This window comes from Ranitomeya imitator, chromosome 4, assembly GCF_032444005.1.
Source record: "Ranitomeya imitator isolate aRanImi1 chromosome 4, aRanImi1.pri, whole genome shotgun sequence".
Lineage (NCBI taxonomy): Eukaryota > Metazoa > Chordata > Amphibia > Anura > Dendrobatidae > Ranitomeya > Ranitomeya imitator.
This window is the reverse complement of record NC_091285.1, coordinates 212,698,011-212,714,177: the sequence shown is the minus strand read 5'-3', so window position 1 is coordinate 212,714,177 and position 16,167 is coordinate 212,698,011. Positions and strand designations below refer to the sequence as shown.

Here is a 16,167-nt window from a genome sequence, read left to right as displayed (position 1 = left end):
ATCCTTTAGATCTAGACTGTTTGGGTCAACCCTTCCACTGCTGGCTGGGCTTATAGGAGACCTGAGATCCTTTGTCCCTTTGTGGGGAGTGCCCAATGAAGAAGACTAACAGTCGTCTAGGTGGTTTGGACTGGGACATGGTGTAACCCCCTCTATGTGTGCCTTCTATAGGGATTACTACAGGCCAGAGGGTAACTGTAGAGGGGAGGAGGAAAGAGTGTGTAGCACTCCCTTACCCAGATCCTGTGTCCCCTGTGTCCTTGGATTAGTGCTGTCCTCAGCGCAGAGTACCGCCGGTTCCTGCAGTGAAAATGCCGCTTCCAGATGTCCGCTCGAGTCCGGAAGCGACAGGTGAAGATCCTGTGTCCACAAAGTATGGCCGCTGAGATTACAATGGCGCTTCTTGTCCTGGATTTGTGGGCGAGTCGCCAAGGTACGTCATAGTGCGGGCGGAGCCTCAGAGTTGCAGCCTGCACAGGACTGAGGCCAAGGGCTAAATTTTTGGCGCCAAACAGGGGAGAAGAGGGGACCCTCCCCCGCTGCCAGAATGGGAGCCCCGGTACCAGCACTGTCCCAGACCGTATGCATGCTCATAGCCTTCCAGCCCCAGCACTTACCCGGAGAAGCTGCCGGGTGGCAGAATGTACAGTGGTATCCAGCAGGTCCCATCTTTCATCTGCTGTCGCTGCTATCTTTGGACGGTGAAAGGGAGAACCCTTGATCCACCATCCCTTTAACAGGGAGGTGGAGAGGGACCGTCCGCCTCCTTGCATCATTCGCTAGCAGTGGTGATGCAGTGGGGGCTACGCGGACGCCAAAATAATGCCTCTGTACATCCAAAGGGTTCAGTCCCCTAGGATGGGACAGGGCAGGTTGTCCGGCATTAGGCCTGGCTGCAGAAGGAGGTACATGGAGGCGACACTCCATGTTCCCAACTGTTGATGGTGTGGGGAGATCGGTTCCCTTCACAATAGCGTTGGGCAACCTCTGTCGCAATGCGTCGTTGTGGAGAAAAAACGCATCCTGCAAAGTTGCCCACAGGATGCGTTTTTTCTCCATAGACTTTCATTAGCGACGCATTGCGACTGATTGGCACACGCCGCATCCGTCGTGCGACGGATGCGTTGTGTTTTTGCAGTCCGTCAAGACAAAAAAAAAAAACACGTTACATGCAACGCTTTTTTGTCCATTGGTTCCAGTTTCTCCGACCACGCATGCGCGGCTGGAACTCCACCCCCTCCTCCCCGGACCTTACAATGGGGCAGCGGATGCGTTGTAAAACTGCATCCGCTGCCCCCGTTGTTCTTTTTTTTTTCACAGCTAGCGTCGGTACGTCGGGCCGACGCATGGCGACGGCCCCGTACCAACGCTAGTGTGAAAGTAGCCTAACTCTGGAACGCTTCAACTGATCCCGAGATTGTTTTTTCATGACATACTTCACGACAGTGACAAATTCATTCAATATGACTTGCGTTTACTTGTGAAAAGAAAGAAGAAAAAAAAAGGATATTTGGCAAAAAAATTCACAATTTTCAAACTTAATCTCTCTCTCTCTCTCTATATATATAATCTCAAAACTCTGGTTTGGGTGAAATTTGGCATGCCCCCTCTCCACCCACAGAAGCAGAATACTGTGCATATTACATCTCGCTAGCCTTCCCCTGTCATGAGATTGGGTTCCCCAAAGTTAGGCCCTATACATATAATGGGGAAATGTGAAATCTGTAGTAGCCCGCTCTATACAAATCCACAGTCCTCACCCGATTTGGGTGAAATATGGCACGCCCCCACTGCACTTACAGGAGCAGAATACTGTGCAGGTGAAATCTTGCAAGCATCCCACCCCGTCATGAGATTGGGCCCCCAAAGTTAGGCCCTATACATATAATGGAGAAATGTGAAGGTGAAAGTAAAAGTGCTGAGGGGAAAACAACAGTTGTGACCGACAGGGACGGATTATAGCGACGGCGCCAAAGAGTCGCTGCTAAAGGGGCCGCACCACCACACACAACACACAAACACCATTCAAACATCACACAGACACCAACCCACAAGCACAACACCACACAAATGCCACAACACACCACACAAACACCAGACCACTCTAGACACACACAATTTATTCTGTAATTTCTCCTGAGCTTGCTGATACCCCATATGAAGGAGAAAACCACTGTTTGGGAGAACGGCAGAGCTTGGAAGGGAAGGAGCGTCATTTGACTTTTTGAATGCAAAATTTGGTGGAAGATTCGGCGGACGCCATGTCGCATTTGGAGAGCCTCTGATGTGCCTAAACAGTAAAAATCCACCACAAGTAACACCATTTTGGAAACTAGACCCCTTAAAGAATGTATTTAGATGCACGGTAAGCACCTTGAACTCCCAGGTGCTTAACAGAAGTTTATAATGTTGAGCCAGGAAAAAAAAAATCATATTTTTCCCCACAAAAATGTTATTTTGGCCCCACATTTTGCATTTTCGTAAGTGTGACAGGAGAAATTGCTCCATAGTATTTGTTGTGCAACTTCTCCCGAATACTCCAATACCCTATATGTGGGGGAATACTACTTCTGAGGCACAGTGTGAAGCTGAGAAGGGAATAGGTGCGATATTGGAGTTGAGATTTTGCTGGAATGGTTTGAGAAAGCCATGTCACTTTGGCACAGCCCTTGAGGTGTCAGAACAAAAGAAATACCACATATGTGAAATCATTTTACAAACTACTCTCCCCAATTAATTCATCTAGGGGTGCAGGACTGCTGCTGTCACCTCGTGCCAGGTGTCAGCTGTCAGAATCAGCTGACATCCGGCGGCGATCACGATCGTGTGGACGTAATCAGAATATTGGATTCAGCAAAATTTATTGCTCCTGCATGCCTCCCATGCTGCAGAGGTAAAGCTGCATCTATGCGCAGCATGGGAGAGCGTCCAGTTGTATGCTACTGATCCAAACTGCAAGTCATCAGGAGTCGCACACAAGAAGCCAAAAGGCGGAGTAATGATTGTGCTCCTGGAGAAAAAGAGAAAATTAGAAAAAAAATTTAAAACCGAGCCACAGGTAAGAGAGTTGCATTTAGAGCTTCGGCATCTCAAATGCAATAACATATACAACCCCTGGATAGGTGTGGCACAGTTTCTGGGCATAGTTTGAATGATGTAAACACCTTTTAAAGGGATTCTCTAAGAGTGCAGTAAAATAGCCCCAATCATGTCATTTAAACAGATGCCCATCTTAGCCATGCGTAAGGATGGACTGCAGTTTGAAGAAATGCAGCTCCCAATACCTGTGCCTCAACTGCCAGAGGAGCAGTGATGGGGGCCAATTTTATAACATTTTTGGAGAATCCTTTTAAGCCGCCTTTTTGTGCTAGGACGAGGCTGGCTATAGTTTTCTACCATGGGCTTTATACACTCACCTTAATTTGCCCCTCAAGTGCTTCTGCATTTTGTTCCAGGTTGAGATGCTTCTCCTTGTACTCTTTGAGAGTTTGCTCCAGCTGTGTACAGTGATCCTGCTTTTCTTGTAATTTTGTGGTCATTTGCTCAAGCAGAGCATTAACTTTATTCAATTCCTACTTAGAAAAGAAGAGGCTCAGTAGAAAAATACAGCATAAAAGTACAAAACAATCCAGGACAAGTACACACATACAATGTCCACTATAGTTCTTGGTTTTGTGGTTAGCGACATTAAAGCTATGCTTACCTGTTGCTTGTCTTGCAATGCATTTTGAGCTGTATCCAAATGATTTTGCAGGTCAACCCTCTGTGCAGTCTTTGCAGCTTCAGCAGATAACAAAAGCTCAGTCTTTGCTTTGATCTAAAATATAGTGAACACAGACTACTCTTACACAGTATATATCAATTAAGAAAAAGAATAGTTATACAAAAAGCCAATTGTTGTAAGACAGAAAATAGCTGCCTCTCTCCTAGCACCTGCAATCAATTATCCTTGAAATATTGGCCCAAAAAAATGTTCAGCATGGTGGCTCAGTGGTTAGAGCAAATTTTTTGCAGCGCTGGGATTGGGGTTAAAATCCCACCTCGGACAACTGCAAGGAGTTTGTATGTTCTCCCCGTGTTTGCGCGAGTCTCCTCTGGGTACTCCAGTTTCCTCCCATAATCCAAAAACATACTGATAGGGAACTTAGATTGTTAGTATCAGTGGGTATAGTGATGTTAATGTCGGTAAATCTGTGGAATTAACAGTGCTACATAAATGAGTACAATAAATGAATAAAAAGTAATGCATTCCATTAACAGACCCTCCAGTTTTAATCTTCATGTTTCCAGACCCATTCAGGTGTTGTAAAAAGGACTACAGCGATACCCAACATTAAAAGGGAACCTGTAGCCATTTTTTTCCTATATTAAGAAGGGCCACAACCTGTAAGCTGTATATGACAGTATTCTAGGATGCAGTTATATATGTCCCCAATGCGCTCTCCATATAACAAAAAAATAAAACCATTATTAGAATCTCCTACAGGGAGGTCCAGCCCGGTGGGTGTCGTTGATCTAGATTTGGCGCCTCCTCTCTCCTTGCTTCGTGTGGACGGTGCGTTCTACATCATCCACACAGTGTCCTCGGCATCCGGCTTCCATGCAGACGTACTTCTCTTCCGTGCCTAGGGCAGAAAGGTACTGTAATGCCCATGCAGGGGTGCTCTTTGGCCTTTTCCCGCACATGTGCATTACAGTACTTTCCTCTGCCCCTAGCAGGTTAAACAAGTACGTAGGAGTATGATGGAGGACGCAGAACATGTCCTCCACACGAAGAAAGAGAGGAGTCGAATCAAAGACGACAATGCCCATTGGATCGAACCCCTCCCATAAGGCAGTATAAATAAAAGCTGTTTTTTTGCTTCCTGGAGAGCGCTTTGGGGACATATTGACGGCATTCTAGTATGCTGTAACATGGGTCTTACAGGTACTTGTTCTACTTTATATGGGAAAAACCTGCTGACAGGTTCCCTTGACAGCTAAAAAAAAAATAAAAAAATTCACCACTTCTCATTATCAATCCCTACCGATTCTTATATAGAAGACATTAAAAATGTTAAATTGGCCCGGGGGAAGTTACAGTTTTAAATAGACCTTCTAATTTTAATACGAAGCAGCAATATACAGTGGCTTGTGAAAGTATTCACCCCTGGCATCTTTTGGGTTTTGCTACCTCACAACTTGGAAATTCCTTTTTTTTTGTCAGGGTTTGCATCAGTTCATGTAAGAACATGCCTACAACTGTGAACATCTGGTTTTCTATTTTTATTGTGAAGCAAACAACAAATAGGACAAAATAAGTGAAAACTTCAGTGTACATACCCTTAAGTCAGTACTTTGTAGAGCCTCTTTTTGCAGCAATTACAGCTGCAAGATGCTTTGGATAAGGTCTCTGTGAGCTTTCCACATCTTGCCACTGAGATTTTTCCCATTCCTCAAGGCAAAACTGCTCCAGCTCCCTCAAGTTAGATGGACTCCTCTGGTGAATCTTCAAGTTTGATAACAGATTCTCAATTGGATAATGGTATGGGCTTTGTCTAGGCCACTCCAGAACATTTACACCATTCCCCTTACACTACTCCAGTGTTGCTTTAGCAGTATGGTTTGGGTTATTGTCTTGTTAGAAGGTGAATGATGCTGCCAGCGCCATTGCTTATTGTGGTCGTATGGACAGATACTCCAGTCTCTGCTTGGGAACTCAGCAGCTCCTCCAGGGTTACCTTTGGTCTCTTTGCTGCCTCTCCGATTAATGTCCTCCTTGCCTGGGCTGGGAGTTTTGGTGGGAGACCCTCTTGGCTGGTTTGTTGTGGTACCATGTTCTTTCCAATTGATGATAATGGATTTGATGGTGCTCTGGAGGATCATCAGAGACTGAGATTTTTTTTTTTAATAACCCAACCCTGACTTGTACTTCTCATCAACTTTGTCCCTGACTTGTTTGGAGATCTCCTTGGTCTTCATGGTGTGGTTTGGTTAGTGGTGCCTCTTGCTTAATGGTGTTGCAGCCTCTGTGGCCTTTCAGAAAAGGTGTGTATGTACACTGACAGACCATGTGACACAGACTGTACACAGGCGGACGTCCTTTCATTAAGCATGTGACTTATGTTGGTAATTACATGCACAAGAAAATGTTTAAGGACCTCATCTAAAAAAATGTGAATACATATGCACAGAGCAATTTTTAGTTTTTGGATCCCATGAATTAATTTATGCCTACAGGGTCGGACTGGCCCACCGGAGAACCGGAGGATTCTCCGGGGGGCCCATGCACTGACACCTGCTGGCATATTGGTCAGCAGCTGCCTTGGGCCCCACTGCTCCAGGGCCCCCCTAGCCAGTGGAGTGTTGCAAATAGCGGCACACCCAGCTGCTATGGGGCCCCTGAGTCAAGGGGGGCCCTTCTGGTGCCAAAGTGCAGCAGATGGACAGGAGCCTGTCCCCGCTGCTAAAGAGAAATGAATATTCACGCTTCCCCACGCCCCCATGGGCGTGGAGAGGCGTGAATACCATTTCACTTTAATGGCGGGCAGCGTTAGCCGCAGGCTGAGGCTAACACTGCCCGCCGCTGCTGCTGAATGGGGGGGGGCCCCCGGAGGTGGGCACCTACAGGGCGGCGATCCTTGATTGCGATCCCTGCAGCTTGGGACCAGAGCGGAGCTGCAGGGATTCACGCCGTCTCCTTTCTGCCCGGCACTTCCTGTCTGAATCAGCGCGGCTAGATGACATCATTCAGCGCGGCTGTTTCAGACAGAAAGTTGCCGGGATGTGCTGCGGCTGCTGCGAACGTGCGGAGAGGTGAGTGGGTGCTGTGTGTGTGTGCGAGTGTGCCTGCGTGTGTGCGGCTGTGTGTGTGTGTCTGTGTGCCTGCGTGTGTGCGGCTGTGTGTGTGTCTGTGTGCGTCTCTGCCTCCATGTGTGCAGCTGTGTGTGTGGGGGGAGGCGATGATGGTGCTGGAGGCAATGATGATGGTGGTGGGGACAATGATGATGGTGCTGGAGGCAATAATGATGGCGCTGGAGGCAATGATGATGGTGGTGGGGGAAATGATGATGATGATGATGGTGGTGGGGGCAATGATGATGATGATGGTGGTGGGGGCAATGATGATGGTGCTGGAGGCCATAATGATGGTGGTGGGGCAATGATGATGGTGGTGGGGCAATGATGATGGTGCTGGAGGCCATAATGATGGTGGTGGGGCAATGATGATGGTGGTGGGGCAATGATGATGGTGGTGGGGCAATGATGATGGTGGTGGGGCAATGATGATGGTGGTGGGGGCAATGATGATGGTGCTGGAGGCCATAATGATGGTGGTGGGGCAATGATGATGGTGGTGGGGCAATGATGATGGTGGTGGGGCAATGATGATGGTGGTGGGGCAATGATGATGGTGCTGGAGGCCATAATGATGGTGGTGGGGCAATGATGATGGTGGTGGGGCAATGATGATGGTGGTGGGGCAATGATGATGGTGGTGGGGCAATGATGATGGTGGTGGGGGCAATGATGATGGTGCTGGAGGCCATAATGATGGTGGTGGGGCAATGATGATGGTGGTGGGGCAATGATGATGGTGGTGGGGCAATGATGATGGTGGTGGGGCAATGATGATGGTGGTGGGGCAATGATGATGGTGGTGGGGGCAATGATGATGGTGGTGGGGGCAATGATGATGGTGCTGGAGGCAATCATGATGGCGGTGGGGGCAATGATGATGGCGCTGGAGGCAATGATGATGGCGCTGGAGGCAATGATGATGGCGCTGGCAGCAATGATGATGGCGCTGGAGGCAATGATGATGGCGCTGGAGGCAATGATGATGGTGCTGGAGGCAATGATGATGGTGCTGGAGGCAATGATGATGGTGCTGGAGGCAATGATGATGGTGCTGGAGGCAATGATGATGGTGCTGGAGGCAATGATGATGGTGCTGGAGGCAATGATGATGGTGGTGGGGCAATGATGATGGTGGTGGGGGCGATGATGATTGTGGGGGCAATGATAATGATGGTGGTGGGGGGGAGGAAATGATGATGGTGGGGAAGAAAGCAATGATGGTTATGGTGTAAAGGACAAAGATGATAGTGGTGGAAAGGACAATTGTGGTGGGGAAGGAGGCAATGATAGAGGTGGTAATGAGTACAATGGTGGAGGGGGAGAACAATGATGATGGTGGAGGGGGTTGCATTATACCCTATGAGGGGGCTACATTATAATTCTGTGGGGGCTGCATTATACTATATGAGGGGAGCTGCATTATGCCCTATGAGGGGCTACAGTATATTCTATGGAGGGCTGCCTTATGAGGGGTTGGCATTATACTCTGAGGGGGCTACATTATATTCTGTGGAGGGGCTGCATTATATTATATGTGGGGGCTGCATTATTCTCTCAGGTGGCTACATCATACTATATGAGGGGAGCTGCATTATGCCCTATGAGGGGGGCTACAGTATATTCTATGAGGGGTTGCATTATACTCTGAGGGGCTACATTATATTCTGTGGAGGGGCTGCATTATGCCATATGAGGGAGCTACATTATACCTTATGAGGGGGTTGCATTATATTTTGTGGGGTGCTGTATTATACCCTATGAGGGGGGGCTGCATTATATTCCATGAGGGAGGCTACATTATATTATATGAGGGATCTGCATTATATTCCATGGGGGGCTGCATTATATTCTATGAGGGGGCTACCCCAACCCCTGCTACATAATTAAGACATGTACTACCTTATATTATGCCCTGATATTAGCGTGTTTTACCGCACAATTGATGGTTTTGAATGTATTTCTATGTAGCTACATAGTGGGCCCCAAGAATGATTTTCTCTGGTGGGCCCAAGGTGCTCCAGTCTGACGCTGTATGCCTATATTTTTCTCACTTTACTTCACCACCTTAGACTATTTAGTGCTGATGCATCACACACAAATCGGATTACAAACATATTTAAACATGGGTTGTAATGTAACAAAATGGGTAAACAACCAAGAGGGTGAATACTTCCGCAAGCCACTCTATGTCACACTATGAAGGGGTTATAAAAAAATTTAAAAGAAAAAGAATTAAATAAAGGATTAAATTTGTATCAATTGGTTTTACAAGGGATTATTTTTTGAGGCAACTTGTAGACTTTATTAATAGTATTTGGAGGTTAATATTTTATTTGGAAGCAGACATGCAGTTCTGGCATTTTTTGCTTTATGCCTCTTACCGTGTGACCACCTGTGGAGCAAATGTGCAGAAACGTTTGTGACAACACTGAGGTTTTATGGGAAAGCTCGTACACTTATGTGGCAAACAGACTGCACCAAAAGGTCTGCAATAAAGTGTGGCACGGCAACTGTATGGGGTTTTACAGAATTCGCACACTGCACAAAAAAAATCTGCATGACAAATGCTCAGTAAAAATCAATGGCAGTTACACCAACATTACTTTCAAATACGAGCGTTTCACTGGTCAGAAAAACTTTACAAAGTTATTTTATATCTTATCACATGGTGCTCTGAATGATGGACATGCTGAAGTGGAGAAGCCACTTTTCTCCCCCCAGAATAAAAACAACAGACAGCAAAACGGTCTCAAAAAGGGCACAATAAAAATCCCAAATATTTTGTCTAACATTATAAGAAGAGCTGCTTATTATTAGTACTAATGTGACGTTTCCTGAGATTATTGTCTGGGGAACAGCTATAAAGAGAAAGAGGTTGTACAGTATAAGAATAGTGATAAAATACGTAAAACATCACAGGACGCCAACAGTACCTGCTGATCCAGCTGCAGCATTTTTTCTTTGCTTTCATTTAGTTGACTGGTCAGTTCTTCAATGGTGGTCTCCAGCGATAAGACACGGTCTTGGGAAGCACGAAGCTGAGATTTCTGTTCCTGCACTTGCTCATGTAAATCTTCTTGTGCTTGTTTGTGACTTTCTGATTGGTTCTTCAGTTTCTCTGTTAGTTGTGTTAACTACAAGAGAAAACCAGGCCCAAAGTCTACATACAATACTGAGATAAATCATTGATGACCAGCTCAATGAGCCCGATGGCATAGGTAGGTATACATAGGTATCACAATTGCCTAGGGGGACTTCACCTACTCACTAATTAGACACCTGTATGCTTAATTGGGGTTTCCATTTACAATTTTTTTATTAAGTTTATCAAGTTTTTTTTTTTTTTTTTAAATAACAAACAGAAATTTATCAGGAATGCCTCTTCACCGCTGCTGCGGATGATTGTTTACAACCTGCAGTTGTCATGACCACAGCGCACGTGATCGTCACAGCCCATAACTAGGCTCACCAGCTCAAAGTGCAAAGATTCGCTGCAGGCTACGTACATCTTCAAGAATGATAAACAAAAATCCCCTTTAATTTATCATATGATGACGCCATACCTGTTCCTGTAAAGTGTGGTTCTTCTCTTGGAGCTGGGTGAGGACAGCAGTTGCTCCTTCACCAGATTCAATTTTGGCACAAAGGTCTTCCCTCTCTTTCTCAAGGACGGAAATATTTTTTTTGCTTTTCTCCAGCAAGGCCTCAAGGTTTTGAATTTTTTGGTCTTTGTCGCCAATCTGCCGTAATACTTGTTCAAGGTCACTCTGAAAATAAAAAAAATTACTCATTCAGAAATCAAATAATAGAAGAAAATACAAAGGACTAGTCCTGAGGGCGGCTAATTAGTGGCTGCACCAATAACAATGCAGTATTACACAGTGTACATTCAGATGTACATACAAGACTGCCGTGAATCTCCCAGAACAGGAGCCATTCTTGTAAACAGGATGAAAAGGTAGGTATAAAACTTCACTTTTATTGCAGTGGTTTCAAAAAACTGTGTATGATATCACAGAGGTTAGGGCAGACCGGCGTGTTCAAGCCTTAGTCATGGTAAATTTCTAAAATGTCGGATATGCATTTATAGATATCATTAGAACAAGTAACCCATGTGTGAATATCATCCACTACTATCCCCCAATTAAAGATCACACTATTGGGAAGAAGATAAAGGGTTAAAACTCTTAAATGCACACTGGAGAAAAAAGTTCTCCATCTAGTGTAGGATCTTGTGTAATGTTCATTCTTCATGGAGTCGTGGTTTGCAAGTAACAAATCCCAAACGATTCCTTATTAAGAATCTTTCTTTCACGGTCCCCTCCCCTAATAGGCTTATGGACCTTTACGATGCCCAAAAAATGTAAGCCCTGTAATGTCTCGTTTGTGTACTTGGAAAAAGCATCTGGAAATCACTGAACCATTGATCGCTGTTGTACTGGCCACATCTGATGGATGTCTCTTCATGCGTTTTTTCAGGGGTGCTACCATACAACATTTCAAAAATCTGACCTGCACATCCAAACATAGACTAAGTGTGAACAGGTGCTGAACCTAGAGTCGCCAACTCGTATATAGTTAAGTAAATAAGGCAGCACACTGCAGCGCTAAAACATGCAAACTTGAAAACACGAAATTTGAACTGCATTACTGCACTAGAAATATGAAAAATGAGAGCTTTTAGCGCATAAAAATGGCCAATTTTATGTGTACCTGGTAGCCCCTTTACGGCATCTCTCTTATACCAGGTCTTACGCTTGCCCTACCTCGCCGAGAATAAACGTCTCAATCTGAATGGGTGCATGTGAAACCTCTTCTTAGACTAAAATTCTCTCTCTCTATGGAGGGGTATTGGACCTGCTGTAATTAAAACACCTGAAGCTAGGAGGCGGAGTGCACGATCAGAAGGCTAGAGAATACATTTCAAAAACCTGACCTGCACATCCAAACATAGACTCCTAGCTTCAGGTGTTTTAATTACAGCAGGTCCAATACCCCTCCACAGAGAGAGAGAGTTTTAGGGTACCGTCACACTATACGATTTACCTACGATCATGACCAGCGATATGACCTGGCCGTGATCGTAGGTAAATCGTAGTGTGGTCGCTGGGGAGCTGTCACACAGACAGCTCTCCAGCGACCAACGATGCCGAGGTCCCTGGGTAACCAGGGTAAACATCGGGTAACTAAGCGCAGGACCGCACTTAGTAACCCGATGTTTACCCTGGTTACAAGCGTAAAACTAAAAAAAAACAAACAGCACATACTTACATTCTGGTGTCCGTCAGGTCCCTTGCCGTCTGCTTCCCGCACTGTGACTGCCGGCCGTAAAGTGAAAGCAGAGCACAGCGGCTGTGCTTTCACTTTCACTTTACGGCCGGCAGTCAGTGAGTGCGGGAAGCAGACGGCAAGGGACCTGACGGACACCAGAATGTAAGTATGTGCTGTTTGGTTTTTTTTAGTTTTACGCTTGTAACCAGGGTAAACATCGGGTTACTAAGAGCGGTCCTGCGCTTAGTTACCCGATGTTTACCCTGGTTACAAGCGAACGCATAGCTGGATCGCATCGCTAGATCGGTGTCACACACACCGATCTAGCGATGACAGCGGGAGATCCAGCGATGAAAGAAAGTTCTAAACGATCTGCTACGACGTACGATTCTCAGCAGGATCCCTGATCGCTGCTGCGTGTCAGACACAGCGATATCGTAACGATATCGCTGGAACGTCACGAATCGTACCGTCGTAGCGATCGAAATGGTATAGTGTGACGGTACCCTTAGTCTAAGAAGAGGTTTCACATGTACCCATTCAGATTGAGACGTTTATTCTCGGCGAGGTAGGGCAAGCGTAGGACCTGGTATAAGAGAGATGCCGTAAAGAGGCTACCAGGTACACATAAAATTGGCCATTTTTATGCGCTAAAAGCTCTCATTTTTCATATTTCTAGTGCAGTAATGCAGTTCAAATTTCGTGTTTTCAAGTTTGCATGTTTTAGCGCTGCAGTGTGCTGCCTTATTTACTTAACTACCATACAACAAACACACTGTATTCTACATGTACAGCATTCGACCAAACACATGACCCCAGTGGTGCTACACTTGGTAAAATGTCTACTAGAAAACTGCTCTTCTGTAACATTACATGAAAATATTTGACCTTTGATGACATGACTGCACAAAATACATTACGAATGTCCACATTTGGAAAAACGAAGCCCCCGATGTATCCTGAAAGATGAGAAAAAGAGGTTAGATTATACTCTCCTGGGCGGGCGGCCCGACCCCATGGGTGTCACGGTCCTCCCATCTTCTTAAGTTGACGTCCTCTTCTTGCCTTCATGCCGCGGCTCCAGCGCAGGCGTACTTTGCCTGCCCTGTTGAGGGCAGAGCAAAGTACTGCAGTGCACAGGCGCCGGGAAAGGTAAGAGAGGCCCAGAGCCTGCGCACTACAGTACTTTGTGCTGCCCTTAACAGGACAGACAAAATACGCCTGCGCCGGAGCCGCAGCGTGAAGGCAAGAAGAGGACGTCATCCTATCAAGATGGGAGGCCCCGGACCGGACCGCGACGCTCATCGGATCGGACCGGGACCGCCCCTGAGTGAGTATAATCTAACCTCTTTTTCTCATCTTTCAGGATACATTGGGGGCTTATCTACAGCATTACAGAATGCTATAATAAGCCGCTGATGCCAGTGGGCTTAGCTCAACTTCCATTTTGGGGGTGACAGGTTCCCTTTAAAAAGAGAGTCAAGTATTTCCTGAATTTTCTACAGGTTTTGAAAACAGACTTGGAGATAAAATAGTACCAAATATGCATGCTTTTTTTCATTAAATCGGATAATACTGCTCTCTATCTACAATAGTTTTTTGTCCTCATTAAGCATGGAAAGATATTATTTCATGATGATTAAAATGTCATAATATTGCGGACTATATGGTGTTGAAAGCATAATGATGCGTTTGTTATTGTTGTCATTATTCCCGTGGGTGGCCTTTTTCTTAATTTTTTGTCACTTAATAGATTGTTCCTGTTGAAGATCATATCTGACATTTCCAAATTTACTATAACTAATGCTTGAATGCACAAACGCGTCGGTCGGCTGTAACCTCTGTGATGTCATACGTAACCTCTGTGATATGTCATACATAGTTTTTAAAATCACTGTAATAAAAGTGAAGTTTTATACTTATCGCTTGAACATTCCTATTTTCTTTACCTGCCTTGACCGGCACCAGAGCTGCTCGGTGCGAAGACTCCATTCCCACCCAGGTGCAGAGCAATGAGAGTGGCGAGTTGCCTCTTCTCTTTCGGTTATTCTCATAGAGGAGAATCGAAGTGAAGGACTCTCCTCTAGAATGTCCACAAATAAACCCTATATGCTATTGTAAAAAATGAGACTGGGTGTATATACAAAAAAGGAAACTGCACACAAAGTAGGAATAGGCTCTTACACAAATGAGCACTTTGGGAATAACAATAAGTTAAAGCATAATGGGAGGTATTGGGACTTTGAAGAATCAACAATTCTTTAGCTTTACTGCAGCCAGTCATGCTGTGCTTTACTAATATCTCTATCAAGAAAAAAAGCTGCAAATTCATGGAATGAATGAGGAAATTCTGCACTAAAATCATAGTAAAAAATGAAGTTTTGGTTCTCTTTGGGTTTTTATCAAGCAAGTACAGTGGGCGAATGACTGCAGTAACAATGGGCAAACGACTGCAGGGGCACACTAGAGGAAAACACATTTGGATGACTTTTTATTCCATGCTGTGTGTTCTTGACCGGAGCGGACATTTACCTGGGCTTCCCGCAGTTTGGATGTAGTGGTTTGCTGAAGAGTATGCTGTTCCTGATGTTGCTGTCGGATTTTCTCCAACTGATGCTGCAGATCAGCTGATGTAGAACCCTGTTCTTTAACCTGAAATGCAAAAAATCACATTTTAATTCTTCAACATCTTTTTACATTAAAAAAATAAATAAATCAAAATTTCACTATTTGAAATGTTTTAATCTAAGGATATACCTTGTACTCTTAAGAGTAGGTAAGGCTATCCAGAAAAGTAAGATGGACTTTTATATTCCGCGGGTTTATAGTTGCACTTTAGCATAGGTAGTTGGTCTACTGAAGACATTTTAAAGGGATTGTCCAGGTTTAGCACAAGAGTCTGCAGTTACTCTTGTGACTGCAGACTTGTGAATCCTCACAGTGCGCGCTTTTAGGGTTCTCAGAGATGGGGCAATCATGTGACCACTAGTATGAGATATGCATACTTACAGCCTCATTCCGACTAAACGTGCGCAGGCTCGCCCAATCCAATTGTATTGATCGAAGCTGCACATGTCTCCTCAGAATGTGGCTGAGTGTATGTATACTGCATACCTGCAATCACATGACCATGCCCTCCTGGTGCAAAACCTGGAGAATCCCAACAGCGTACACATACAGTGACTGCAGACTTTCATTCCAAACCCCGACAACCCCTTGTCCATAGGACAGGGAAAGCGAAAAAAAAAATTAAAATATGATTATAAATGAAATACCGTACATACTCGAATATAAGCCGAGATTTTCAGCCCACTTTTTTGGGCTGAAAGTCCCCTTCTCGGCTTATACTCGAGTCATACCCAGGGGTCGGCATGGGGGGGAGCGGGGACTGTGTAATTATACTCACCTACTCCTGGCGCTGTCCCTGCCTGTCCCTGCTTTGCCGGCACTGCAGCTTCTTCCTGTACTGAGCGGTCACATGGTCCCGCTCATTACAGTAATGTATATGCGGCTCCACCTCCCATAGGGGTGGAGGCACATATTCATTACTGTAATGAGCGGTAACGGTGACCGCTCACTAAAGGAAGAAAATGCGGCGCCGGGGAACAGACGTGCAGCAACGGCACCAGGAGCAGGTAAGTATGACAGGGGCAGTGCGCGATACTCACCTGCTCCTCGTTCCACCATCGGCGCCGCTGTGTCTTCCGCAGTGATGCTCAGGTCAGAGGGCGCGGTGACGTGATTAGTGCGCGGTGACGTGATTAGTGCGCGCCGCCCTCTTCCTGAACATCGGTGCAGAGGATGGGAAGACACAGCGGCGGTTAGCGGTGGAACGGGAAAGGTGAGTATAGCAAGTGCCGGGGGCCGGAGAGGGGAGTATGTAATTTTTTTATTTTTTTTAATTGCAGCAACAGCATATGGGGCAAAAATCTGTATGGAGCATCTTATGGGGCCATGTGTAGCATTATATGGGGGCAAATATCTGTATGGTGCCATGTGCAGCATTATATGGGGGCAAATATCTGTATGGGGCATCGTATGTGGCCATGTGCAGCA

At 45.6% G+C, this 16,167-nt stretch overlaps 1 protein-coding gene across 3 annotated transcripts in view; it reads right to left on the bottom strand.

Annotated features, from left to right (window-relative positions):
• Nucleotides 1–16,167, bottom strand: part of EEA1 (early endosome antigen 1) — a 216,317-nt gene that overhangs the window by 67,822 nt on the left and 132,328 nt on the right. For all 3 annotated transcript variants that reach the window (XM_069764363.1, XM_069764362.1, XM_069764364.1), the window contains 5 exons: nucleotides 14,644–14,763; nucleotides 10,404–10,607; nucleotides 9,774–9,974; nucleotides 3,704–3,817; nucleotides 3,417–3,572 (listed from right to left, as the gene is read on the bottom strand). In XM_069764363.1, coding sequence (XP_069620464.1) covers nucleotides 3,417–3,572; nucleotides 3,704–3,817; nucleotides 9,774–9,974; nucleotides 10,404–10,607; nucleotides 14,644–14,763 — 795 coding nt within the window. The remainder of the gene's footprint in view (nucleotides 1–3,416; nucleotides 3,573–3,703; nucleotides 3,818–9,773; nucleotides 9,975–10,403; nucleotides 10,608–14,643; nucleotides 14,764–16,167) is intronic.